Below are 26876 nucleotides of genomic sequence, written 5' to 3' on the forward strand. Positions count from 1 at the left end.
CACCTCATGTGCCTTTTATGCCCCTCATGCGCCTCATGCGCCTCATGCACCTCATGTGCCTCATGCGCCGCATGCCCCTCATGCCTCTTATGCGCCTCATGCGCATCCAGGTAGTTCAACAATCCGAGGTCTCACAGGAAGAGTTTGCACACTGTTGCCTCGCCACAGTCCCACCTGAGAGCCCAGCGCTCCCACTACAGGCCTTCAGAGGGGTTTGGGTCTGAAACACATCGACCTCTATGCAACAGAATGAGATGTACAGATTCATAGATATCTTATTGAATAGAGAGAGTGAATATTAACAGTTCATAACAAACATGTAGGAACACAACGTTTGTGTAGCGATCGATCGTATGAAGCCGCATCGCACCGCTTCACCTGCACCTGGGATGTTTCTTTTCATCTGAGTTCTCTCTCTCTCTCTCTCTCTCTCTCTCTCTCTCTCTCTCTCTCTCTCTTTCTCTCTCTCTCTCTCTCTCTCTCTCTCTCTCTCTCTCTCTCTCTCTCTCTCTCTCTCTCTCTCCCTCCCCCTCATTCAAGAGCATTTTATTCCTCAGCAGCTTTTGGTAAAAAGTCAAGAGTTCCTGTTTCCAGTTCTCGTTCCTCTTGTGAAGGTCCAGCAGCAGCTTTGTGTTCCTCTAAATGAACACAACACACTTGACTTCAGTCTCCTCCTTGTTGCTTGAAGCTGGCGCAGCCGGCAGCCGTTGTGCTGCAGCTCTTTGTGCTGCAGCTCTGTGTGCTGCAGCTCTGTGTGCTGCAGCTCTTTGTGTTGTGTTGTCGCATCAGGAGATGTTGAGATCCGCTTGGAGGCTCCAACAGAAACGTGCTCGCTTCCTCCCAGAAACAACCTTTGCATGAGTGTTTGTGGTGAAGTGTGTGTTGGGCATGTTGTGTAGCGGCATGTTGCTCATCAGCTGCTCTGCTGTCTCACATGTTCACATGAGAGTCACGTCCTCTCCCTCCTCACTGCAGACATATGTCATGATGTGGACTTCATCTGTAAATTCACTCTTTCCTTTTTGTACCATCTTGTCTCCTCCCTCCTCAGGGTCCTCCTGGACGAGCAGGCTTTCCGGTAACTGGTCTTCAACTTGTGTCTGGCTGCGTCTCCGTGTTTGCATGAGGAGTTTTCACTGCAGCGTTGATCTCTCACGGCTCTGCTGAGGAGATGTTGTCTTGGTTTTAGAAAGAGTTGTAATGATCACGGACTGAGTGAAAAACAATATATCAGAGATATAATATATCTGTTTCTCCTAATTTACTTTGCTGGATTAGTTTTGGAGGAAACATATATGCTGCTTAAATTGAGGCGATGCATCTTTTGAAAGAAGATACAACACAAACTCTACTTTACAAACCAAAGTTTGAATTATAACTTGAGCTACTTGGTTAGATCTAGTGAAAAAAACCTCATGGTTTGGGTTAAAATAACTATTGGCCACGCGCCTCACGCAGCCTAGCTTGTAGCCTAGCTGGTAGCCTAGCTCGTAGCCTAGCTGTTAGCATAGCTTGTAGCCTAGCTTTAGTAAATGGTGTAACAAATAGCTACATTGTGTCTTTAAGTACAGTGTTATGTAAGTGCATGTCTGTAGTTGATTTACAGCATAAAGGGACTCTTAACTTGTACTCTTAACTTGACTCTTAACATAGACATGCACACACACAAAACAAAACTACAACGCAGCAAAATGACTCGGATATGTTCATGGCTGCAAAACTAACCAAAACAAAACATATAATGTAATATTAGTCGGGATTAGTGGGCCCAAAAACTGGATTAGCAAATAAAATAAGCTCATAACTAAACTATGAAGATACTGAAAGATATTTAATAACATTTACAAGTGATTCATTAGTTGAGGCACTGAGATAGCGGTTAATATTTGTTGAATAAATGTTTCCACGTATGCAGATAATGGAGGCAGGATGACGTATTTTAGAAGAAACGGCTTTGAGAGAACTTGAACGTGTCCTGATACATTCAAAAGAGTTTTGTCTCCTTTCATTGATCACGTCTCCTCTCAGACCCTCAGAGACGTCAGTACCGCAGTGGAACCGTGTAGCTTTAGCACCGTGTAGCTTTAGCACCGTGTAGCTTTAGCACCTTGAACTAAACATTCATAACGCATGAGCTGCTGGCTGCATCGCGTCTCTTCCTTCTGGTGGTTTGACTTCAACCTGCTGCAGCTTGAATGTGATGCTAACGTCCCGCTCTGACCTCTCTGCCTCCTTCCCTTCAGCCCAACGCTGTCCTCCTCTTTCTGCTGCGCTAACCCTCTCCCTCTGTCGTAGCCACATGGTTCCCATCAGGACAACAGGTGGCCCTCTAGTGTCTGACCTCTGTCCTCGAGGAGTCCGTTACAAGCAGCAACATCCCATCAGGTCCTGACAAACCCACCAGTGAAACAGGTCCATAAAACAGTCCCACGGTTGAGTTTCTCTGAGAGGTTTGTGTCAATGAGATTCCTTTTCTCGGATTGGTGATTGATGACGCCCGTGGAGTGGAGGGAAATGAAAGCGAGGGCGGCTCTGGACCGAGCGAGCGGCTGGAGGATGTGGTTTACAGGAGGAAGGCCTGTCAGGGCTGACAAGGAGGGAGCAGTGTATGCTGGTTATTTCAGAATGTGAAGGTATAGGTAGGTCTTCAAAACCAGAGGAGGAGGATGGATCACACACACACACCCTCTCATAACTGACAGAAGCTCTTCCTGTAGCAGTGGCAGGCCGTGGGTTTCAGAGCTAGGCCTTCAGTGAGTGCCGTATAGTCCACATCACGGGCGGACTGAGGGGAAAAAGTAACCGAAAACCACGACCCCGGGAACAGTCTATTTGAAACAATCTTCACAGGAAGTTGTTCAACCTTTTGGAAACCATGCACAGAAAATCCTCCTGCTCCTATTTAAGTCCCAGCATGCCCCATTCAGACAATCTTTAGGCATAAAATACGTCATATTTTTCCATTTTTTAACCGAACAGCGCAGTTTTTTGACTGAAACTCCTTCCTACCAGGACAAGACTTTGTTTTATTGTGATTTTTGTTACAGGTTCTGATTCTTTAGGTCCTAATCTTTCCATAAAGGTGTCTTATTGACGCTCCAGGAGGCTTTTTGGGGAATCTGGCTCACATCATGCTGGATGTTCATAGTTAAAATCAAAATATCTTCTAAAAGTGTTTTTTTTTGCAGATATACATTTTTTTTTCCAAGACTTTGCTGAACAAATTCATACACTAAACACAAGTATTGAAATTAATTTGGGGTTCCTACGACGACTCAAACAGGGAAAAAGAGGTTTGGAGACAAAATTGGTTCCACATTTTTTAACGTGTTAACCAGAAGTGAAAAGATGATGGACGTTAACTTGACTAATGACCCTCGTGACTAAAGTCCCCAGAACAAATGAGTCAACGCTGACCTTTTGTTACTCGTATGAGTGAAAGTCCAGTTGGTCTGACCCATCCTCCTCCTCCTCCATCAGCTGCTCTAGGGCGTGGACGGCTTCCCATCGGAGTCCGCTGAAAGCCCGGTGCGCTGACACCGAAGGGTGCCTCCTTGTGTCGGTGTCTGACGCCGAGGGGGAACCGACTGAGCGTCGGTATTTGAGGAGTTGGGAGTGAGACCGGGTTGGATATGCGCCTTCATCTGATCCACTTGTAAGACTATATCACGACAAATGTGCTCTCATGGGGTTTTTTCTCACAGGCAATACTTCTGCTGGTGGCGAGTGGAGGCTGCTGTGACTGCTCAGCTGTCTGTGTGTGTGTGTGTGTGTGTGTGTGTGTGTGTGTGTGTGTGTCTGTGTGTGTGTCAGTACAGTAAAAACAGCCTACCTTCAGCGTCAGTGCAGCAGATATCTTTACAGCCTCCTCCAGCTCACACGGTCCGCTCCATTCGGCTGTAAAAGCCACTTTAGTGAAGGTTGTATTTTGTGGTCGCAGGCAATAATCACATGAGGCGCTTGGTACCCCCCCCCCCGCCCCCACACCTCCTCCCTCCAGCTCTGGATTAAAACCATTTTTGGCAGTGCCAGATTCTCCCCAAGGCCTTGGTTTAAATCCAGACCTTGGACCGGACTTCAAAGAGCCCAGCTGAAGCCTGATAGTAGTTAAAGGCTTAAAGAATACACCGCGTACTAATGACAGAGATAACAACGCATCTGATGTTGCAGGACCCCAAACAGCTGAATCGCGTCCGGGCTCAGGGAAACACGGGACTGTAGCTCAGGAGACTGTAGAAACAAGTCAATACTGACTCTAGATCAGTGCTAATGCCACTTCGGTTCTATGCTAACACACGTTATGTAACGCATATGTATATTCACAGCAACCACAATCTTCTCCTAAGCCTACGCTGGCGGTTTTATTTTGAAAAGCTACTCTAATGAGAAGAAACTGTATGTTATTTTTGAGAATGTGTTGTGTAGAACACCAACATGATCCAAAAAAGATTGCTCTTTTATATTAAACAGGCTTTTCAGGTGCTAATGTCACATTATTTCTGAACTAAAAATAAGTTTCTGATTAAATAATAGCTAATAAATTGACCATACAGTTGCTAAACCATGCTGCTGTAGATGTGGAGGACCTTGCATTGATAAAGCAGTTAGCTTGAATGCTACATTGCTGCCGGGTTCAATAGTTTGAGGTCATGCATTTGCATTGCCTTCAACATGTATGTCTTGTGTCTGTGGTTATGTCTGTTCCTAGTCATTGCTGTCAGTGGAGCCTCTAAAACATGTTATTTCATAACATAAGTAGAGGGATTATAACCACTGGTGTTGCTAAAGCAGGAAAAATACTTCTTAAATACACCGGTGTAGAGTTATGGTTAGGTTATTGTTTCACAACGTTGTGTCATTGTGTGGATGAGACGTGATATTTAGCGTTATTTGTTATTCAGAAATGACGATATTCAAGGTGTCGTGTTTGCAGAAACATACAATGCCAACAACTTCTCAGGCGACGGGGTTCATCAGAGGAACTTTAGAAGAGTTCTGCATGTCTGACGCTTCGTCTGCATCGGCTTTCAGTCCTGGAAGTTAAGCTGTGAATATTTAAGATGTTGTTGCTTTTCAGAGAAATCTTGCAAATGTGTTGCGTAGTGTTTAACCTTCAGGGAACTTCTGGGAGAGGTCCACGTTGTGCTGCTTGGTTAGGTTGAGGAAAAGATGGTAATCTGGGTTCAAACAGCTGTGAAAGTTGCTTAAGTGCAGATATGAGTGACAAACAGACTGCATTGACTTGTAGTTTCAGGACATGAACAGCTGTGTCCTGGGTGAGAGTCCTGTGTTTCAGTCCCATCCATCCATGCTAACCTAGCACATCCTGCGTCCTGGTTCAAGAGTACGAGGGTTACATACACAAGTACACTGCACTACTTGCTGTAGGTATACCTGCGTATGACAGCCTCATGATGGAGTTTCTGCTTCTCTTTGGTGTGAAAGGAGAGTGTTCATGAAGCCACACAGGAATCTGTCGTTGGGTCGGGCATGAATGCAGCAGTGTGTGTGTTCGTCAGTGTCATGGACCGCCTGTCTGTAGTCTGGGCGTTAGAGGCATGGCATGTTTAACCGACTGAGCCCTCTTCTCACTAATGATTCAAGCCCTTAAATGGATACCATGGCATTAGACCTACTGTTTATATTCATATTTATATTAGTGTTAGTGTCTCTTTCCCACTAGTAACACCAAACATCTCAATTCCACCAATGTTCAACATCCATAATGTCTATTGTTCTGATGTTGTGTCTGTGGAAGATGATTTAAATTAGAGTAAAGTCTAAAGGTCAAGGTATCCCTTTAGGAGTTGACCTCAGTCTAACCTTCTTAATGACCCTTGTTCCTCTTGAATCTGCGTTGGCAATAGGGTGACAAAGGAAACATGGGGATTCCTGGGAGAATGGTGAGTGACTCGGGTTTGGGGCTCAAGTGCACGATAGTAAAGATTACATTCATGATGTCATCAGGAACATGTCAGCTCTGTGGAGCTCTCCTAAAGGGTGTCACGCCCAACTGAAGGAGTGCATCGTTAGTGCACGACGCTGTATCACTGTGTGTTTTAGAAAATACACAGTGACTGTTTTTCAATCAATGTTGTTGTTTTTTGTTGCATGTTTGTGTCTGTTGTAAGCAGAATGTATTTGGTTTCCTGTTTTCTTGTTAGAGGCTTTTATTTTGAAGGCGAAAAATATGGTTAAACCGGCAGTCGGAGTGCGCCGTTTAACAGCTGAAATTAAGTAAGAAGCAACGTAAGAGCTTGTTCCTCTTCTGGGGAGCGCTAAACCGTTTCTTTATACGTTCAGAATTGACCGTTAAAAACGTAATTTTAGCCGTTAAACGGCACACTCCAACTTCTGGTTTAACCAAATTTATCGCCTTCAAAATAAAAGCACTTTACAACAAAAAAAGGTTAAACCGTAAGTCGGCTAAAATTAAGTTTACAACAGTCAACGTGGAACGTATAAAGACACGGTTTAGCACCCCTCTGAAGTAGAACAAGCTCTTATGTTGGTTCTTACTTATTTTCAGCCGTTAAACGCAGCACTCTGACTTTCGGTTTAACGGTATTTCTCGCCTTCAAAATAAAAGCACCTTACAACAAAACAGGAAACCAAATACATTTTGCTTCCGACAGACAAAAACATACAAAAAACCACAACATTGATTGTCAAACTAACTTTAGCACACATTGAGTTACTTCCAGCGATGCTGCCAGACTCTCACATGCAGAGTAACACGAGCCCCTGACTGTGTCTTCTGGGCCTTACAGCTGGCAGGTGGAGACTGTAATATATTCTTCAGGTATCAGGCGTTGCTGCGTGTTATTTAAGGCAGCCTGTGCTTGATGTCGTCGGCCCACCCAGCATGCAGTGCAGCGGTGTAACCACAACCAACCGGCCTGTAATTTACAGGCTAACCGCTCGATTCATTTGGCTTCTTTTGGATATGCCATATTTCAAAAGCTTTGGCTCTGTCACATGTGGGTATTATTTACATGTTTTACTCGTATGACTCTGTGGTATCCGTGCCTCTCAGGCCTCTCACCTGGCTGAGACAACGCAGGTGTTCATTTGATTTTAAACGACGTAAAATGCTTGAGCGTCCAAGGCGTCCCTTCTCAAAGGAAGACAAGAGACTGCTAGTGTAATGCTGCACGTATCTGCTGCCATCTTTAACGTCTCAGTTGCTTTAAATCAACTGGGTTTTAAGTCTCTTTTGTATGTCTTTGTCTTATCATAGTGATGAAATTGTGTCTTTGTGGACAACAAAAGCTGTCTCTCCTTGAACATATACACGATAAACGCTGAAAGTTGCTTTTAAAATATTGAGAACGACATGCAGTCATTCAGAAACACGTACAGGACATGAGCATCCAGCGGTCAAACAGTCCTTAATCCTCTTTTTAACATCCGACAGCGCTCAGTCTGAAGCACACAGGCCGTTAGCTTCCACCTGACTCACACATACGTAGCTCTTCCCCCCACTCCCCATCACTAGTCCTGAGGATGCTGCATGCCCCTGAACCCTCTCCACATCTCTAACCCTGGTTCCTCTCTCTCTTGTGTCTCCTCCCTTCACATCTTGTTTGCATGCGACTGCTGTGACTGATCCCAGGGCTTAAAAGGACACGCAGGGGAGAAGGTAAGTTTGGGACGATCTGCCGTTAGCAAGAAAATGTTGTCATTTAGCAGCAACCGAAGACAAACCGGGTCGCAGCCGGTAGAGCAGCCGGGTCGCATCAATGCGAGTAGGAAGAGTCGTAGAGCGGCGGACATCACCAGTAGCATGTGATTTATACCAGGGACTCTGTATTTTTACACAACGTGAGTGTCACATTGTGTAAATGGTTTCCCACCCTGGTTGGATTACCTGAACTCTCCACACCATGAAACACAATAGTAAAGATTTGTCACATACGCGTCTGAAAGTTCAAATTTAAGACTCCCCGAAGAAAGTGGAGAAAGGTTTATAGAGGCCACAGCAGAGCGTGGGGCTTCTCAAAGAGAACTGAGAATGAACAGAGTTATGTCCTGAGATACAAGTCCTTCTGTCCCATAGAAGTTACTGTGAATATAAGCTGCCAGCTGGGAGGGGAAAGATTGATATTGGCCTCGAGGTGGAGATTACATGTAAGACAGATTTTACCGTCGGCTCCGATATCTCCCACTCGGCTTCATGACTTGCATAAGTGTGTCAACAGAGACGGTAAACATGCAGTAAATCTGTCACGGTCAGCAGCGCAGGCACATTAAAAACCCAAATTGATCACTTTTATTCACATCAATGAAATGAACTCTCACCGCGAAGAGTATCGATGTCCGCTGCAGTTTGCCGAAGGTCGAGTTCCTTCAGAGGAAATGAACTGAGATGTGGAAGTCACACCCGGTTACATGCACAGCGGCTCACGAGTCAGTCTGAGACCCTGTGGAGGCGATCACCCCTAGCGCTGTGGAGCAATGTGTGTCAGCGTCAGCTTGTGCGGGTTGTCAGTTCTGTGCAGAATCGATCGGCGTGTGCAATGCATGCTGGTTACATTTGTGTCCGACTTGATCCCGCTTGATCGCGATCGACCTTTTGGGCAAGCTTGGTGTCAACATTGCAGGTTTCAAAATGGCCGTTGCTCCAATCCTGGAGTGTTGGAGAGCAACACTGGATTTGGACAGAGACTTAGTTCCCAAGACAATGTCTTCATTCTTTGTGCTCGCGAACAAGGTTTCGCAAGATGTTGAGTAATATACTTCCAGCTGCAACAATAAATAGTTTTCGCATGAACCTTTTTCCCTCCATCTTTTTACGTCTGAAGGATGCAGCCGGCTGAGTTTTAGAGATAAAGTGAGGTTCAGGAAGGAAGCTAAAAGGAATGAGAATAGCTTCTACTGGTTCTATAACATCCTAAAGGTATCTCTCCCTAGCTGAAGGCCAGACTTGGAAAGGGGGGTTGAGCGGACGGTCATATTGTTGCTTCCTGTCTGCAACCTAATCACTAGATGCCACTAAATCCCTCACACTGTTGCTTTCATAAGGTGTCTCCTGTTTCACCTCAACATGTTGCAGATGCTCGAGCCTGTTGCATTCGAACCCTCTTCAGAACTGCTTCTCACCATTTGCTAAAGCAATCTATCGCCTGTATCAGGGCCAGAACCGCAGACTCACAGATGTGTTCTCGTCATATAGAACACGCTATGTGATGTGACTCGGCATGTTCTCGATTGTCACATCACAATAACAAGGCTGGTAATTAGCCAATCGTCTTCATTCATATTCAGCCTCAAAGCCTTGTGACTCGTGAGAGAACAGGAATAAAAACCCGACAAGCTGACAGCGCACTGGTGGCTTTTTGGATCGCTCTACAGATCCGCGGCCAAAATAATCAATTGGTTTACTTTTATTTCCTGGCAGGAAACTCGCTGCAATAAGCGATCCGGTTTTCCCCCGTGTGGTTTAGTCTCTTAGAGTAGAGAACAGGAATCATACACAGCAGACCTGGCTGGAGATCATGTCCCCGACAATGGAGGCATCTTCCCCAGGAAAGGAAGCCAGAGGCCGACTTAAAGAGAATAAATGAAGTCCAACTTTTTCCAGAACACTGCGCTCTTCAAACAAGTGGTTTCTGTGGGTTTGATGGGATGGTTTTTGCGGGCAAGAGACTGGCAAAGAAAGCCAGGCCAGGAGAAACAACCCAAAAGACATGATGGATTGGTTTTGCAAAACAACCGCAGCAGATGGACACTCTGCTCTTCATGAGCTTGAGAAAATTCCATTAGGAAGGAAACAAGATCTACATAGTTTTGTGTGGTCGTCTTCAACAACGTGTGCATGGCTTCATGTGGGACTGTGAGCGGGTCCTGGTTTTAGTTGTGATTCTAACTTCGCCTCGTTGCCTTGACCTCTCGCAATCAAAGTTATTCAATCTCTGCACGAGTGTGTCTGCAGATCCTCACTTGTCTAACCTACTAAAGCTGTTGAAAATGAACCAATGAAGGAACTGAAACCTGCCTCAGGTAACAGGAAGCCTCTTTTTCCACCATTACGCTGGCCGTCTGGCCTCCTGGGTGATGTGTCTGACGTTGAACCAAGTGTGAGGAAACAACTTCTTGGTCTCCTAAAGTGGACATTTGTTGAGGAACATTTAGAATCACCTCTGCCTTTGATGGATGACCATCAGATATGTCCCTGAGATAGGGTTTCCTTCAGGAGGACAGAAGCTAATAAGGGAAAGTGCTGGAAACCCGAGTTGGCCCGTGTGGCCTCAGTGGTTTGTGGGATTGTGCAAGAGGGGATCAAGAGGAGCTGCTCTGGCCGCCGCCGTCTCAAATCAACCATTCTGGGCCAAATCCAGAGCCCAGAGGGACTCCAGTGTTTACACAGCAGCACTGCTGACCTTTTGAGTCACACTGTCGAGTTACGAAGCTCCACAGTCCTGAAACCAGTTGGTCTGGGACGAAAGTGATTACGCATCTGAATATGTGAGGCCTGATCCATCAAGCAATTAATGATTTGAGGAAAATTGTGGATTTTCTTTGCGTGGGCAATGCTCGTTAGACTTCCATTGATTTTTGACACGTATAGCAAATAGTCTTCACATCCCAAAAACAGTGGAAGCCTCTTGGCTTTGTTACAGGAGGAGAGAAGTCAATACCAATATGTCTGTTGGATAGTAAGCAGCTACCGAGAGCAATAGCCAAATTAGCTCCCAGCTAGCTAGCTTGTTAGCAGTTAGTTCGCTAGCTGAAGCAGCTAACCCTAACTCTTCACAGAGGAACCTTCTAGTGAGACCAGAGCTTTACATGTATAAGCCTGTCCACCTCGCTTGTCTGGGAGCAGGTCTTCATGTGCCGGGATCAGACTCATGTTGGACCGATGCTAGTGGACGGATCCGCCTCCGCTGAAGCTATTCACTTTTGGATGTGCTGAATGTCTCTTATGATATCTTCCTCTTTCTTCCTCTCTTCTATCTGCTCCAGGGAGCCCCAGGCGAGCCAGGTCTGTCTATCATTGGTCCAAGAGGCCCTCCGGTAAGAGCCTCCACCTCTCCCCACACCTCGTGAACCTCTAATCTTGAATGAAACCGAGCATTTTATTAGCCCGCTGCTTATCGCATTAGGGCTCCTAAACACAACAGACCTTCAGTTCTGTTGATTACACTCGTCGATTGGAGAGTCCAGCCAAGCACATGCACACACCACACATGATGGAATAATGCTATGTAATGACAGAGTGTGTGCATTTCGGCCACATGTTGGATCATTAGTCATGCCTGCTTTATTGGGAGGGATATGCATCCTGGTCCAACTGGACTCAATGTCCATCCAGACACCTTATTGTTAATAAATACATTCTCTTGTTACGAGGCCAAACGCTTGCAGTGTTTGTTTTCCGTCTCCTTTTCGGTTTCCAGGTGGACGATGTGGCCTCTTAAGTACCATAATATGCCTTCTTTTTTTTTTAAAGATGGCCTCAGTCTAGCCAATTTAAGTGGAGCGCACACATCTGTTCTTCTAATTGGGGGTTCTTACAATCTGAACCTGTGTGTGCCCACTGCTGCTGCATGGCTGCTGTATGCGCCGCTAATGAGGAACAGGCTGTGGAGGAAGCGCTGCGCAGTAGCAGCCAACTTCCCAGCTTACAGGGCCAGTCAGTCAGAAGCACTTAGGAGCTGGTTTAGCACAGCAGGTGAGATCGACACGAGAGACTCCGGTCCTGACCCGAGATGCAACGAGAGAGGTAAATCAACAGAGAGGTGAGGGGAATGAGAGGAGCTGACAGCTGAAGGCAAGCCCAGCGCCTCAGCGTCTTCTCTGAGTGCAAAGATGTTCTCCACCTCGTGCTGCACAGCGCTCACTTTATGGATATATGCTCGCTGTATTTTTAATAGCACATCCAACTACATGCAGGGAACCATTCCACAGAAAATAACATGCATGTAGCTAGAAGATTACAGCATGAAAGATACTTAACTCAAGGAAGAAAATGATGTTTTGCAGAGATGTTATCTTTTCATCATGTATCTACTTATTATGCGAAGACTTCTCGCCATTGTTGCCTTGAAAATGAACTCTTGACCTTGGAAATAGTATTTTGCTAAAACAGAAAATAACTGACCTCAAGGTGCTCAAACTGACTTCTTCAAAGAGCTTCCAGCTGAGTCACAGTGGCAGAGGACGCTCTTTAAGGAGGTCTATCGTTTAGAAGCCGACTAAAAACATACTTATTTACACTAGTGATTGGTTAAACACATGATCTACGACCTGCTTTTTATCTTGTTATCCCTTTTCTGTTGAAATGTTTGGCCCTGTAATTGCCAAACTGGTTTTGAAGTCTCTTATTTATTTATGTATTTTTCCTGACCCCTGTTCAGCACTTTGTGACCCTGATCTGTAAAAAGAGCAATACAAATAAACTTTACTTACATTACCTACTTCCTTACTTCTGCAGGTTTACTTTCATATTTAGCCTGAAAGTACATTATGGATTTTGGAAATGTTCGACAAAACATTTAATTTAGACTCAATGTTTATTTTACATCAATATATATATATATATATATATATATATATATATATATATATATATATATATATATATATATATATATATATATATAATTATTAAATTAGGTATAAAAACTAGAGAGGACCGGTTCCTCTCCCGCTGACCTTCTTCCAGCTGATGTTTTAAAACCAGACCTCCAGGACAACAACAAACTCACTTCCTGTTGTTCTGTGTCTCTTCAGGGACAACCCGGGACGAGAGGATTTCCAGGCTTCCCAGTGAGTGATGTCATGTTGCTGCTGTAGACGATGATAGATATGATAGATACTTTATTAATGCTTCCATGATCAGCCATAAGCTGCATACTCACATTTCACTTAAATAAACAAAAGACAGCTTGTCAGCCATCTTGTAGACGTTAAAGTAAAGTCTGCTTTGGGTCGACTGCTCGTTAGACTTTCATTGATTTGTGATGTGCTGTCAACAGCAAACAGTCTTCACATCCCAAAAGCAGTGGAAGCCTCTTGGCTTTGTTCCACGAGGCGAGAAGTCAATACAATAAGTCTGTTGGGGTCGTCCTTTAACCCAAGGAACGGCGGTTCAATGCCCTGCTGACAGAATTCAGCCCAAAATGTGAACATTAGTCCTGATGGACCGGTAGCTCCTTGTAATGGCGTGTGGTGTTCAAGAGCTTTGAGTTGTCAGAAGACTAGAAAAGAGATGTACAAGTACAGTCTATTTACCTTTTAAAGAAACAAAATGAAAAGTAACAGCAGGATTTATTCTATGAAAGCCAAAACAAGCCAAGAAAGATCATAAATTGTTCCTCCAGCGACCAAAGGCAATACAATGTAAATCACTAGCGTTGCTGCAATATCACGAATGGCCACCAGCAGCAGCACTGAGGGCTTCTCCACCATACTGCAGTCAGACGTAAACTTTATTTTATTACTTTTAATCCTGCAGAGTAGGCAGGTAAAGTACTAAGAGGTATTCCTGGATCAGGGTTTATCGTAGCATATATTTCACTTCACTGCCAACTGGACTGGATGCATCTCACCTTTACATTCTACTTTACCTGCTCGGTGTTTAGCTAGCGGCCAGGTGGTGGGTCATGCAGTGATGCTGATCTCCATATGTACTGAAACATCCCCTCTCTTCTCCTACAGGGTCCAATTGGGTTGGATGGCAAGTCTGTGAGTTTCGCCAAGTTCCCGTCATGAAGTGAAATAACTGAGTAGCTGAGTGCTGCTTCAGTAAAGATGATGAGCATAATTAAACTAAGAATGATTATACTCATTATTGTAATACAATCTCTAGTACACTACTGTTATTATTGGGTGGGGTTAAACATGCAAGTAGTATCTTGATGCAGTTATTATATTATTGTATATTATATTATATATTATACCACCTGCACTCACTGCTTTAATGTTCACACAGGGACAGAACGGACCGAAGGGAGACATGGTAAGCATTCCTTGAATATTTCATAAACATAGCTGCTCTATAACACCGTTCCCTCCGGTCATTGGAGCTCATAACATTTTCGGCGTGCTGTATGGAATTTACACCAACAAGCCAAAGCAAATATGAAATGATCGGGCTGATTTATACCACCCGGTGATGGGCTACCAGTGGCTCGCATGCCGCATGCAGAGCCCAGACAGACGGGGCTGTAAGCCACACTCTGGCTCTCAGTCAGGTCGGCAGGTAGAAGTCAAACGGGCCCAGAGGGGTTTAGCTCACTGAGCCCGAGGACGTCTGAAGCCTCGAGCCTTTGCTTCACGCTGAATATTCTATATTCCCAAATCACTTGATTCCTGTGCCTGAGGTTTTTAAATGGGTATCAATGTTAATACGTCCTGATGGGCAGGTGGGACCTTGCATGGTAGCTCCTCCCATCACGTAGCTCCGCCCATCACATAGCCCCTCCCATTACAGTAGCTCCTCCCATCATGGTAGCTCCTCCCATCATGTAGCTCCGCCCATCACATAGCCCCTACCATTACAGTAGCTCCTCCCATCATGGTAGCTCCTCCCATCACGTAGCTCCGCCCATCACATAGAGCCTCCCATTACAGTAGCTTCTCCCATCACGTAGCTCTTCCTATGAGGGTAGTTCCTCCCATCGGTGTGTTAGAGGGTTAAGGGTTAGAGGGTTAGAGAGTTAGGGTTAAGGTGTTAGGGGTGAGAGGGTTAGGGTTAAGGGGTTAGAGAGTTAGAGGGTTAGGGTTAAAGGGTTAGAGAGTTAGGGTTAAGGTGTTAGGGGTGAGAGGGTTAGGGTTAAGGGGTTAGGGGGTTAAGGTTAAGGGGTTAGAGTTAGTTGGTTAGGGGTTGGAGGGTTAGGGGTTAAGGGGTTAGGGTTAAAGGGTTAGGGGTTAAAGGGTTAGGGTTAGAGGGTTAGGGGTTAAGGGGTTAGGGTTAGAGGGTTAGGGGTTAAGGGGTTAGGGTTAGATGGTTAGGGGTTAGATGGTTAGGGGTTAAGGGGTTAGGGTTAGAGGGTTAGGGGTTAAGGGGTTAGGGTTAGATGGTAAGGGGTTAGATGGTTAGGGGTTAAGGGGTTAGGGTTAGAGGGTTAGGGGTTAAGGGGTTAGGGTTAGATGGTTAGGGGTTAGATGGTTAGGGGTTAAGGGGTTAGGGTTAGAGGGTTAGGGGTTAAGGGGTTAGGGTTAGATGGTTAGGGGTTAGATGGTTAGGGGTTAAGGGGTTAGATGGTTAGGGTTAAGGGGTTAGGGTTAGGGGTTAAGGTTAGAGGGTTAGGGTCTCTGTATGTGCACAGCTTGTAAAGCCCTGTGTAAGTAAATTTGTGCTTTTAAAATAAATGTCCTGTAATTGTTCTTGAATGATGTTGCCGTCTGCACGTCGGTCATTTGTTCAGCTTGTATCTCACCAACTGCTGCGTTCAGTAGCTTCTCGCTCCTTTGCTGGTGGACCATTACTCTTGGTCAGATCGGGGGTTGTTTCCTAAAGCGAGGGGACTTCTCCACTGAACCATATTGCAGTACACATGTCAGAATTTCCAAGAGGCCAAGTGGGGTTGGATGCTGTTAAAATAATGTTTAATGTTGATTAATGGGCCCGTAATGAGCTCCTGTTACCCAGCCTTCTTCCTGACGGATGTCAGGGAGCATTTAAAAGGGCTTTGAGGGCTGGCCTGCTAGATGTATGGAGATGTTGTTGCCTTCACAAAGTGCCTTTGGAGCTGCCGAGCCTGTGGGGTCAGCGGCATGGGGTGAAGTGGATGTGTCCTACTGGGCCCTCTCCCCGAGTTCATTAATCAACCAGTCGCTGAGCTCTGACAGCTACTTACACAGGGCGCACCCCAGGGCCTGCTGGGAAGTCAAACTGAGGGACTTCACCAACAACAAGTAATTGGAATAGACTCCTCTAATGGCTCATTCATCAGCGTGATTGATACCTTGGCATGTTTACTCATTTCCATCATGTTTATTAGAGCCATTTGTTGAAATCTTTGCGAAGCTGCAATTCTGAGCCTGAAGCCCGACTGTGCTGCTGTTGTCTTTCAGGGTCAGCGTGGCGTTAAAGGAGTCCCAGTAAGTTTCTTAATGCTGATACCTTTCCTGAGATAATAACCTGCTAAAGGCTGAACCTCTCACTTATCTCATGCACCTTGTTTCTTTCCCAGGGGGAGCCTGGACCCAGAGGGGAGAAGGTGAGGCATGGTTTGCAGTAGTTTGACGACTTCTCATAGTCCACCAGCCAGCAGTGGTGAAAGACAGGTTCAGATGTTTATTCTCTGCAAGAGGGCACGCCAGCTAATTAGCCGAGCACGCCCATAAAGTTGTGTTTTGGAGGTGTTAAAGGAGGGATTGCATAAAAAGTTCAAAGCTGAAGCAGCAGAGGTCGAGATACCCTGACTTTTAGTCCCTGGTGTGAGCCAAGTGCTGAAACACTACATGGCCTACAATAAAACAGATGAAAGCTGCTTTATGTTAAACCTCCTTGCCTTGTAAACACCTCCTTTGAAATGTATTGCCCTCAGTTTCTAACAGACAGTCTGATATAAATCTCTGAAATACTGCTTTCCTTCTGTCCTCTCCAGGGCGTATGTGGAGACTACACACACCGGGTAGGAAAACATTACTGAGGATCTCGTTCTTTGACACGAAAAGCACACCATCAGTGTTTCTGCTGAAAGGACAAATGATTAGCCTGGTTTGCAACATCAATTTTCAATGTTAACCTGTACCATTGTCCCTCCCACAGCGTATAGCATTCATCTCTCACTGCTCCACATGTATGTTCAGTTTATTCATGTCAGAGCGTAAGCTGTAGGAATGGATGCCGCCGCAGAAGCTGGACAGACACATGCTGCTAGCACAGTGAAGCCATCACAGTGAAGCTAGCACAGTGAAGCTAGCACAGTGAAGCTAGTACAGTGAAGCTAGTACAGTGAAGCTATCACAGTGAAGCTAGCATAGGGAAGTTATCACAGTGAAGCTAGCACAGTGAAGCTAGTACAGTGAAGCTATCACAGTGAAGCTAGCACAGGGAAGTTATCACAGTGAAGCTAGCACAGTGAAGCTAGTACAGTGAAGCTATCACAGTGAAGCTATCACAGGGAAGCTAACACAATACAGCTAACACAGTGAAGCTAGCACAATGAAGTTATGACAGTGAAGCTCGCACAGTGAAGTTGTCACAGTGAAGCTAGCACAGGGAAGTTATCACAGTGAAGCTAACACATTGAAGCTAACACAATGAAGCTAACACAGTGAAGCTAGCACAATGAAGTTATGACAGTGAAGCTAGCACAATAAAGCTAACACATTATAGAAATCACAGTGAAGTTATCACACTGAAGCTAACACAATGAAGCTAGCACAGGGAAGCTAGCACAGTGAAGCTAACACATGCAGAGCTCTGCAGCCCTTTGGCCCGCCTCTCTGGGACTTGGCTAGTTGAGAGAAAACAAGGCAATTACCAGGCGGCCTGCCGGAGCTACGTGATAAGAGTCTGTGTGCTCAGTGCCAAGAATAAGAGTCTCCTGTGTAAAAGGGGATTTTTCACATCTCGAGTCCATTTCCAGCGTAATTCAACCTTTCAGTTATTAAACTGCTCCTGCTAAAAGGATCAAAGTTTTTTTTTGTCATGCCATGACATTCGCTACCTTCTTAAGCCGCATCTCAAAATAACAGCACGATGCGTAAATGGTTTTATGAGCTGTTATCGATAATGGGCCATGTGATATACATCTGTGGACAGGAAGTGCTTCAGGCCACATACAGTCAGAGGAAGAAGGACCCAGAGAGGATTTTGGGTTTGATGTCTTTAGCTTGTGGGGGACCCCGGCCCCCCCTCTCTCAGCCGTCTGCAGGGAGGCTCATTCCCAGAGTCTGCTCACACGCCGGGCCTCCATCCCATAGTGATACCTCTGGGTGGATGTGGGTGGAGGTAAAATGGAGATTAAGTCTCAGGGCAAAGCCAGCAGCGTCAGCACACGTGTCTTGTGTTCTTGTGTAATGTGTATTTCAGCCCGTAGTTTAATATGTTGGGAAATATGCTTTACCTTTACCTTCTTCCTGAGAGCCAGAGGATTGATATCAATCTCACATCTGTGTGAGTACAGAGCTGGAGCCAGGGCGTGGTTAGCCTAGCTTAGCATAAAGACTGGAAGTAGTGGCTAATAGCTAGCATGTCTCTGCTACAAAGCCGACTATATCTTGATAATGCAGGTTTGTTTCAATGCCCAATATGTCTTAAATATGATACTATGTTACATTTTCTCATTATGCACAGAGCCAGGCTAGCTAATTCCAGTATGTATGCTAAGCTAGGCCGCTAACCACACCTTGACTCCAGCTCTGTAGTGAACACAAAGAAGTTAGACCGTGAGCTTGATGTCCATCTGAACATCTCACTGAACTCACCGCTTCTCCGGCGTGCAGGGCCTCTTTGTGCAGGACCTGCCTCTGAAAACCCTGGCTGCCTTGCGCTCCAGTCAGGCTCTGATGTTGAAGGTTTGTGGGTGCCCACACCCAGAGAGATGACCCTGAGCAGGGTGTCACCAAGGTCGTGCCGCAAAGAGAGCCGGTGGCCCAGAGCCGAGGCTCCCCTCCCCCGCTGCTCTCCACCCAAAAGAGAGAGAAAGATCAACGTGGTGACCAAGTCGCTGCTGATCAATTAATACATGGATATATTTATCCATAAAAAATAGATGAGACAAATGCTACATAATATGCAGCTAGTGTCTCTTTGAGTTGTTAGTGGAATTAAAGTTAACTGTGCAAACTGCTGATGCACAGAATTCAAATAAAATCAGTGAATTTAATTTGAGAAAAGCCATGTGTGTGTGTGTGTGTGTGTGTGCACATACATGTAATGCAAACATACAATTTATACAGAGTAGAACTTAAAATGTCAGTTGCACATGGTCTACCATTTGGACATTTCATATATATATATATATATATTAGAGTTATGCCAATGCTGGAGATGGTGAGGGACAAAGCTGCACACTTGCCTACTTCCTACATGTTTACCCCTACTTATATCTACTCATAACATTCTGTATATATTTCCATAGAAATAGTCCTCTTGCTATTTGGGGCTTTCGATGAAAAGAAGTATGTTTCGCGTCTGTAGTGACACTGAATACTTCTTCTGGGGTTCCAGGTATCTTTGCTTTAAAGGTCGCTGCATAATACAAATTGTGGAAATATGTACGCGATGTAAAAAGTAGGCAAGTGGCATGCGGCTGGTTGTACTTGGTGTCCGAGGGGAGCGTGGCGGACGCGTCCTGTGTGAACTGTTTCTGATCCTGCTGGTCGTCTCAACAGAAGCGGCGTATTGTTCAGCCCTGTGTGGGACAGTTGGCCACAGTAAGTCTGGATGCGACATGCGACGTCACCGCTGTCTCTCTTTGTGGCAAGACCGGCGGCCACCTCTGCTCCGCTGCAACCTAGGGGCCTGGCTCACTGGAGGGGGCGTTGATGCTCGTGGGCCCTGCATTGGGGATGTTGACGATTCCTAATTTTAGAATTCGAAAAAGCAATTCCACCTCGTTTTTAAACAAAGAACCATGACGGGACATCAACCCCCCTTTGCCACTCCAGGCCCGTTGTTTGCTGTGCTGGTGCCTTTGTTGTCTTTGCTCTCTCCAGCCTTGTTTTCTTTTCCCTCCCCTTTGCCCTCCATTTCCTTGCTTTTCACTCTGATGTTCTATTTCTCTTTTTCCTACATACCCCCCCCCCCCCATCTTTCCTCCTGGTTCTACCCTGTTTCCTTTCTCTGGCCTCCTGGTGACCTTTGCCCTGTGACCTTTTTGCACCGCTGGCCACCTGTGCTTTGTGACTCCCCCTCCCCCGGCAGATGTTGCCCATCACCGTACGCAACATGCCCTCAATAAGCCCTCTAATCCTAAAACGCCTCAAGGTACAACTCTCTCTCCCCTCCTTCCCCCCTCCCCTCCCTGCTCTCTGCTCGCCCCGTGGATGCCAACCGCCATCGTCCGTCGCCAAAGCCTCCCCAGCCGTCCTCTCCGCCGCCATGCTGTCATTAACCTGCTACCGCTTCTGAATGTTCAGGCATATTCAAAGCCTTGTGGGTCAATGATGCGTGACAGTACACGAAGCCAAAGCGATGCGTTGTTCTCGTTTCAAGCAAACTGCAAATCATCGGGTTTTAAGTGGTGGTACCGAATGTTACGAAGAGAAAGAACATGCAAAGTAGACTTAACAAATGCTTAAGGATCCACTGATACAGGACTCAACCCTTTAGTCGCATTAGTGATGTTCCTTCAGCGACAACATTTAAAACATGTCAAAGCGTTCGGACAAACAGTGTTTGCTTTGATAATCCTCACGTGTTACCCTGACCGCCATCTTTCCCTGACCTCAAAGTCACTGAGTGTTTCACCAACAACAAGTTAGAGGACTCAAAAGAGAAGGAAAGATTTTACATTTCCCATCATGCAACTTGCTGGCACCTCATTGGCGGACCCTTTCGAACTCACACTAAACAAACACACAATTTGACTCACTTCAATATGAACAGTGAGATATAAAATGTAAATAATAATAACACAAATGATATGTAGTGCAGCATTACATATTTGCGGAGTCAATTTTTTGCAAAAGCAAAATCAACCTTGTTACCGGTCAAGAACGTTGATATTAATGATTCTCCTGAATCTTTCTACCAAATCGATGCATGGAAACGATTTTAGGGAAGGATCATGTGGTCATGGCTCAAACTGCACGGTTCAGGTCCGACGTACTTAAAAAGAGAAAAGCCAGAAAATACAAGATGGACCGAGTAACTGTACACAGTCCACATTGCCCCTCAGCCTCCCACGATGAATCAGATATCAGCCAATCAGCTCTGACCATCTGATATAATGGGCTTTCCATCGCGATAAGAGCAGAATTATGGCAGTTTTGTTTTTCCTGCTCGAATTCCCTTTCATGTGGTCAGAAACCCAAAGCAATCCCAACTTGTCCAAAGACATAAATCATATCTGGACACATTCTGGAAGGGCAGAATATGGATCTAACACGGACGGATACGTCGTCCGTGAGCTTAGAATAGAAGCTTGGCAGCGCTGTGGTGCTGAGCTACTGTACATGTGTGTTCTCCTACAATAACACGCTGATTGCTGAGTGAAGTCGGGCCAGCGCGTTGTGTCAGGAACTTCTCTAAGCCGGAACACATGTGCAAATAAATCATACGCTCTCGCATAATGCACTCAATTCCACGCCCTGTGTGATAATGCATATCTCCATATGGAAGTGTCTTTAGTCAAAATATTGAACTGTAAGAAACTTATTTATGAGCTCTGAACAGTGAGTAGCGGAAATTATTTTTAGCAGGAAACAAAGAAGAAGCAGATTGAGGATGTGTAGCTGCCAGACAGATTTATTTCATCCGCTGAGCTGTATTTATTCTCTTCATATCCTGTGCTCATTGTACATTTTCTTTATTTGATTTAGTTTAGTATTGGCTTTGGTTTGAGCCAATTCCAAAAAGTTCTGGCCGCCTCGCAAAAATATTTCAAAGTAGCTGCAGGAAGGATCAATGTCACGATGGCATTCATTCATTTCAATTATTATGAACTTAGAATTAGAATTTAAAGCCTAAACCTAGAAAAGCTGGAGTACATTTGACAGCAAGGGGTCCAAGAGATCGCGCTACGCGGCCTGCCAGAAAGTGAGACAACTACGTCAGTGTCACGCCATTTATTTCCCAGAGCTCTGCTCTCTTATCAAAAGCAGTCTCTGAGTAGAAAGCCCTTAGTGTCCTCACTCCTATGAAGCTTTTCAACTCCATCTGCCTTCGTCAGAGACGGGAACCCTGTGGTAACTCCACATGTCCACCCTAACCCCGTCTCTCTTCAAAGACGGACTTTGGCCTCATCCGTGGACGTCCTCCTTGATCTTTCTGTCCGCTGACTCCTGGTCAATAACTCTGACCTCTTCTCAGTTGCTGCTGTGATGACTTTGATGCATGAAGCACCTTTTAGTGTCAGGTTGAGATGCGCTTCAACTCCCGCGTCATTATGAGCCACTGACGTAGTATAAAGGGTGAGAGGGGAGGTTTAGTGGGTCAAACTAATACAGGGTCGTCACCCAGCAGACTGCTGCTCCAAGTCAATGTTCACATGAGGTTTGGTACGTTTCTACTTTAATAATGTGAAGTTCTGTCACACATTTACTTGTTTTACGTAAAGAATATATTCATTTGAACGTAAACCAACAATCTTTTCCGGCATAACCAAAGTGTTTTGTAGCGTCTGTGAACGTTAAACCAAGTAAACCTTCGATGGGATAACTGAAAGTTTCCTCTGAACAAAAGTAACAAAGACAAGACTGAACAAAAAAACGTGCCATTGTTGTCACATGACTCAGTAATGACCGGAGTTGTTGGTCAATCAAGTCAACCAAGTTCTTTACTAGAACTTTCAAGGTGTTGTTGCCTTAATCTATCTGTAAGACAGAAGTTTCTTTTGAAAAGACAAAAAAAAGACACACGAGTGGAAACTGACAGGTCCAAAAGTGACGCTAGACTCAACACTTCATTGGCCTTTACCCTTCAAACTATGCCCTTGATGGCCAATGTCCAAACGTCAGTAATTGACAAGTTGGGAGTGAGAATGTGTTTGGCTGCTTTCCCAGGGTGCATGCTGGGTAAGGATCCGGCAGCTAGGTGCAACGTCAACAAGGAAGCTATCAAAGTGATCGAGCAGGAGTCAGTAAGAGAAAGTTCTGCACTGAGCTCGCACCACCACCAGCTCCAGTCTCATATTCTCACAAGGCTCCTTGATTACGTCCCACACCGGACTCAGCTCATCTGGCTGAAGTCCTTTGGACACGGCGCGAGTCCTCGGAAAAGAATGATCTTTGAATTTGGAATATTTGATCCAGCATACGTGTTCCAGAGGTCAAGGATGAAGCTTCCCGCTCAAGCATCGCAGCATAAAGCTTTGCCCCGCTCGCCCGGCTAACCTTCCTCTCTGCAACCCCTCCCCCCCGCTGCAGTTGTTTGTGGTGTTGTGTGAGGTTGTTGTGTGGGCATGGAGGCATGCTCCAGCATGGCAGATTGTAACTCAAGGTCTTCCAGCAGGGTGAGCCTGGAGCGCAGGGACCCCCGGGACCGCCAGGACCCCCCGGTCTCCCAGGAACCACAGGGCTGAACGGAGCCAGTGGCCCAATGGTGAGTCCCAGAAATTAAACGTTTTGCCTTGACGTTTGTTAAATAGCCATCTAACTTACACAAGTTGTTGGACAGAGACTTTAAAAGCAGCGTAAACTGATCACGCATGAGGGTCAGTGCTCCAACAAACAGGACTTTCAACCACGAGACTTGAGTTCGTCCCAACGGACATACCGTGTGTGTCCCTGTACAGACAACAATAGTGTGCATTTTGTGACTATTTTCATGAATTTTGCAAATTCATACGCCATCATGGAAGTGGCTTGTCGATGCTGTGGTGGGTTGTGTGTAAAGAGTTTGTGTGTTCCTGCAGGGTAAGCCCGGTGAACCAGGAAAACCAGGAAAAGACCCGCGGGTAAGCGCCGGCCCATTGAGGCCGCCCCCTTCATTTCAGTGGAATCGTCTCATTCCTGGAGGTCTGCTGGTGTGACGTTAACGTTCTTGTGATTTCTACATTGTTTCTGCAGCTTTTACCAGGACTAAAGGTAAACATTTGCTTCTTATCCAAACACTTGTTGAGCATCTATGTGACAGACAAACACTCCCAAATAAAACCAGCTATGAAGGGATCAGGTCAGAATGTTTCCACTTGGTCTCAGACCACAGAAACTCTACACACCACTGTGTTTCCTTTGGATTGGATGAGTACATCTCCACATAAAGAATCCATGGCCACAGATTATTTAAAAGAGGAAATGTAGATTGTTCTGTAAATGCCTCTCGGAGAACAAAAGAGAAGTCTACTGCAAAGTCTACTTTGGTTCTTACACTGGCTGGATATCTAATTTCATGCACACACTTTGTTTCACGTCTTCAGGGGGAGCCGGGTGCGCCGGGACAAAAGGTGAGCTGTCTTCTGTGTTTCACTTTTGGGGAAAAATGTGCTCATCAGGATCCAGGGTGTGGTTGAAATAATGATTCCAGCAAACAATCTATCAATACACAATCTGCACACATTGTCCATGGATGGATTTTCTATCACGTGTCGTAAAACAATAACCATTTATTTCCTTTAATCATGATGGAGCTTCATCTATCAAGTGTTTTCAAGGACCTGCAGGCACTGATGCAGAAGGGAAAGAAGATTATTTATGGTGGTTTTGATTCGAAGGATAAAATATCCAGTAATGTAGAAGACAGAAGGGAGCGCCTCCTCTGCAGGTGTCCACACAGCAGCTGTTTGCAGGTCCTCGTCTTTCTGTGAAGTTCTAACCTTCGTACTTCTGTCTCAGGGGGATCAAGGGGACGTCGGCCCACTCGGCCCTGAAGGCTCAAAGGTATGGAGAACTTTTTCATGCTTAACTGTTGTCTTTTGTTTTTCACTCAAAAGTCTGTCAAAGGAGGTTCGAGTTAAACTCAAAGCACATGCTCAGAGTTGTGTTCATTATATTTCCCAACGCACTCGTCGGCCCGTCCCCCGGGTGTCATGTTTCCATCACTAATGACGGTGAAAAGCCGCGACTACTGCACTCATTTGTCCCAGGAATCAAAGCTGATTGTATCTTCCCTCCTGAAGACAGAAGCTACATGATAGTGGGCGTTTCTGGCTCTCTGTCCAGAGGGAACGAGGCTATAGAGAACGAAGACAAGCCCCTTTTTTAATTTAGTTTGACAACACTTCAATTGAAGAACGCGAGGCACTAAATCACAGCGACAGCGCCAGATGAAATAAGACTGAACAAACAAAACCCGCTAAGTACAAATCAAAAGACAAATGGGGCTCTGGAGGAGCTGCAGATCAGGTGTTTTAAAAATGTGTTATTTCGTCTGGGCTGCGAGTTCTTTTGGAAGCTGGAATGTCCAGATTTCAGGACGGCCGACTCTCACGCCTCGATCGTGAGAATCACAAAATGTTCACGTTCAAGAGTCCAGTGGTTCTTAACCTGGGTTTGATCGAACCCCAGGGGTTCGGTAGAGTCACCCTCAGGGGTCAAGACACACCAGGACACGCCAAAGACACACAATAAAATACAATAAATAAAATACATACCTATGTTGGAATCAATACGTTATGTTTTATATAGATCATGACTTTTTTTCCACTGCACTTGTCAGTAAAAGATAACATCTCAGTCCTCTGGGTGTCATCCAGCAGTGTAGCTGCTGCTGTCCCATCAACACCACAGTGTATCTCTACAGCAGGACTCTGTAGGTTCTGCCTGAGGTTTTGAGTCCAGCACCAGTGGAGGAACTGCGTTGCTGTGAGCTTCTGTGCAGATTATTGCCACATAAACCTCGACCGTTCTTCCGCTCGCGTTGTTTTCCCATGAACTCGACCGAGAACGCCGATTCTGTTTTCCGCCACGAGCTTTACGAGGACATCAGGGCCGAGCAGAGGGTCACTGAGAGGACAGCGCAGAGGCCGACGCATGCACAATCATCTGCCTTTTTTGGTTTCAGAGGTTGCGCAACACATCCCAAGCGCTACTTCAGTGTGCTCATCCGTTGTGTGAGGGCCTCTGCAGCGCTCTCAGAGGAGCTCCTGCGCCATCTAGTGGACGCAGTGTTGTCATTCGTTGCAATTAACATTTACCTCTGCTTCGCTTCACAGGGAGTTAACGGAGAACAAGGAATTAAGGTAAGATATTTAAACTTTTTATGTGATCTTAAGGGTCTCAAACTATTAGGAGCAGCTGTTAATAAAGGTTCCAGGTGCGATGTTCTGTTCAGAGCCAGAGACAAGATGAAATGCTGACGGCACGAGTCCAGTGCTCTAAAGTCTGTGGATCAGACACAAAAAAACAACCTGAAATCTTCTCAAAAGATCAACTTACTGTTTTCTTAATTACTGGAGTCTCTAAATGCATCTGATGGTCTTGATTGAGAGATGAAGGTTGCTCACAGTGATAGAGCTTCCTAGAGCAAAGGAAAAGTCTGTTTTCAGGAAACTGACAGGTCCAAAAGTGACGCCAGACTCAACACTTCATTGGCCCCTACTCTTGGCCCTACCCTTCAATCTCTTGCTCTCACAGAATAATCTTGCTAACGTAATCCTGATCTAAGTTTGGGACTTTTGTTGTCTAGTTTATTGGAAAGGCACACTTCATTCAGCAGAGAAAAGAGTTCACACTATCCTGAGGTTACATTTCTTCTTTCCCTATTTGAAAAGCCTCAAACTGAAAACATGAGATGGATTCATGATCTGCATCTATAATGAACCTTTGGTCTCCATGTTGATTAAAATGGGTTAACATTGAGTTTCGTTAACTCGTCTGGAGGAAAAGTCTCCCCTCTGGCTACTGTTTAAGCTCTTTACAAGACAACTACTGGTCGCTTCTGTCCAGGGACCGACATGATAGAAGGGCCCTGATGTCATCTCTGAAGATTCAGACCTCCTGTCAGTCCACGTCAACAAGCAATACTCCCTTTCCCCCCCGAGCCTCCGCTTGTCTTTTGATTTTCCTCTGGTTGAAAGGGCGTGTCTGATCTCTGAGCTGATGTTTCCATCCCTTCTGTAGGGAGACGAAGGAAAGAGGGGTTTCCCAGGAAACAGGGGAGAGAAGGTAGAGTGAAAGCCAAGCATGGGGTTTGTGTGTGGCGTGTGAAGATCTATGTATGCATGAAGAGATCTCAGACCTGGCTGCTGCCGTCTGGATTACATCTGGTTGAACATGTATCTCCAAGTGGAAAGGCACTTCAAAAGTATCCTGGAATCCGTCATGAATTTAAGTCCATTTGAGAGGACGTGGAGCTCGACACCCTGGTCCTT

The 26876-nt window shown here is 45.5% G+C and overlaps 1 protein-coding gene across 1 annotated transcript in view; it reads left to right on the forward strand.

Moving 5' to 3' along the window:
* Positions 1 to 1051: 1051 nt before the first annotated feature.
* col13a1 (collagen, type XIII, alpha 1) overlaps positions 1052 to 26876 on the forward strand; it is a 48665-nt gene continuing 22840 nt past the window's right edge. The window contains exons 1-18 of the mRNA XM_068568726.1: positions 1052 to 1078; positions 5868 to 5903; positions 7616 to 7642; positions 10966 to 11016; positions 12736 to 12771; positions 13663 to 13689; positions 13937 to 13963; positions 16024 to 16050; positions 16143 to 16169; positions 16560 to 16586; positions 19829 to 19891; positions 23075 to 23167; positions 23481 to 23522; positions 23635 to 23652; positions 23985 to 24011; positions 24400 to 24444; positions 25719 to 25745; positions 26626 to 26670. Of these exons, the coding sequence (XP_068424827.1) occupies positions 5883 to 5903; positions 7616 to 7642; positions 10966 to 11016; positions 12736 to 12771; positions 13663 to 13689; positions 13937 to 13963; positions 16024 to 16050; positions 16143 to 16169; positions 16560 to 16586; positions 19829 to 19891; positions 23075 to 23167; positions 23481 to 23522; positions 23635 to 23652; positions 23985 to 24011; positions 24400 to 24444; positions 25719 to 25745; positions 26626 to 26670 (630 nt within the window). The 5' untranslated portion in view covers positions 1052 to 1078; positions 5868 to 5882. The remainder of the gene's footprint in view (positions 1079 to 5867; positions 5904 to 7615; positions 7643 to 10965; positions 11017 to 12735; positions 12772 to 13662; positions 13690 to 13936; positions 13964 to 16023; positions 16051 to 16142; positions 16170 to 16559; positions 16587 to 19828; positions 19892 to 23074; positions 23168 to 23480; positions 23523 to 23634; positions 23653 to 23984; positions 24012 to 24399; positions 24445 to 25718; positions 25746 to 26625; positions 26671 to 26876) is intronic.

Source organism: Clinocottus analis, unplaced genomic scaffold (genome assembly GCF_023055335.1).
Source record: "Clinocottus analis isolate CAN_PGR_092001 unplaced genomic scaffold, fCliAna1.0.p SCAF_8, whole genome shotgun sequence".
Classification (NCBI taxonomy): domain Eukaryota; kingdom Metazoa; phylum Chordata; class Actinopteri; order Perciformes; family Cottidae; genus Clinocottus; species Clinocottus analis.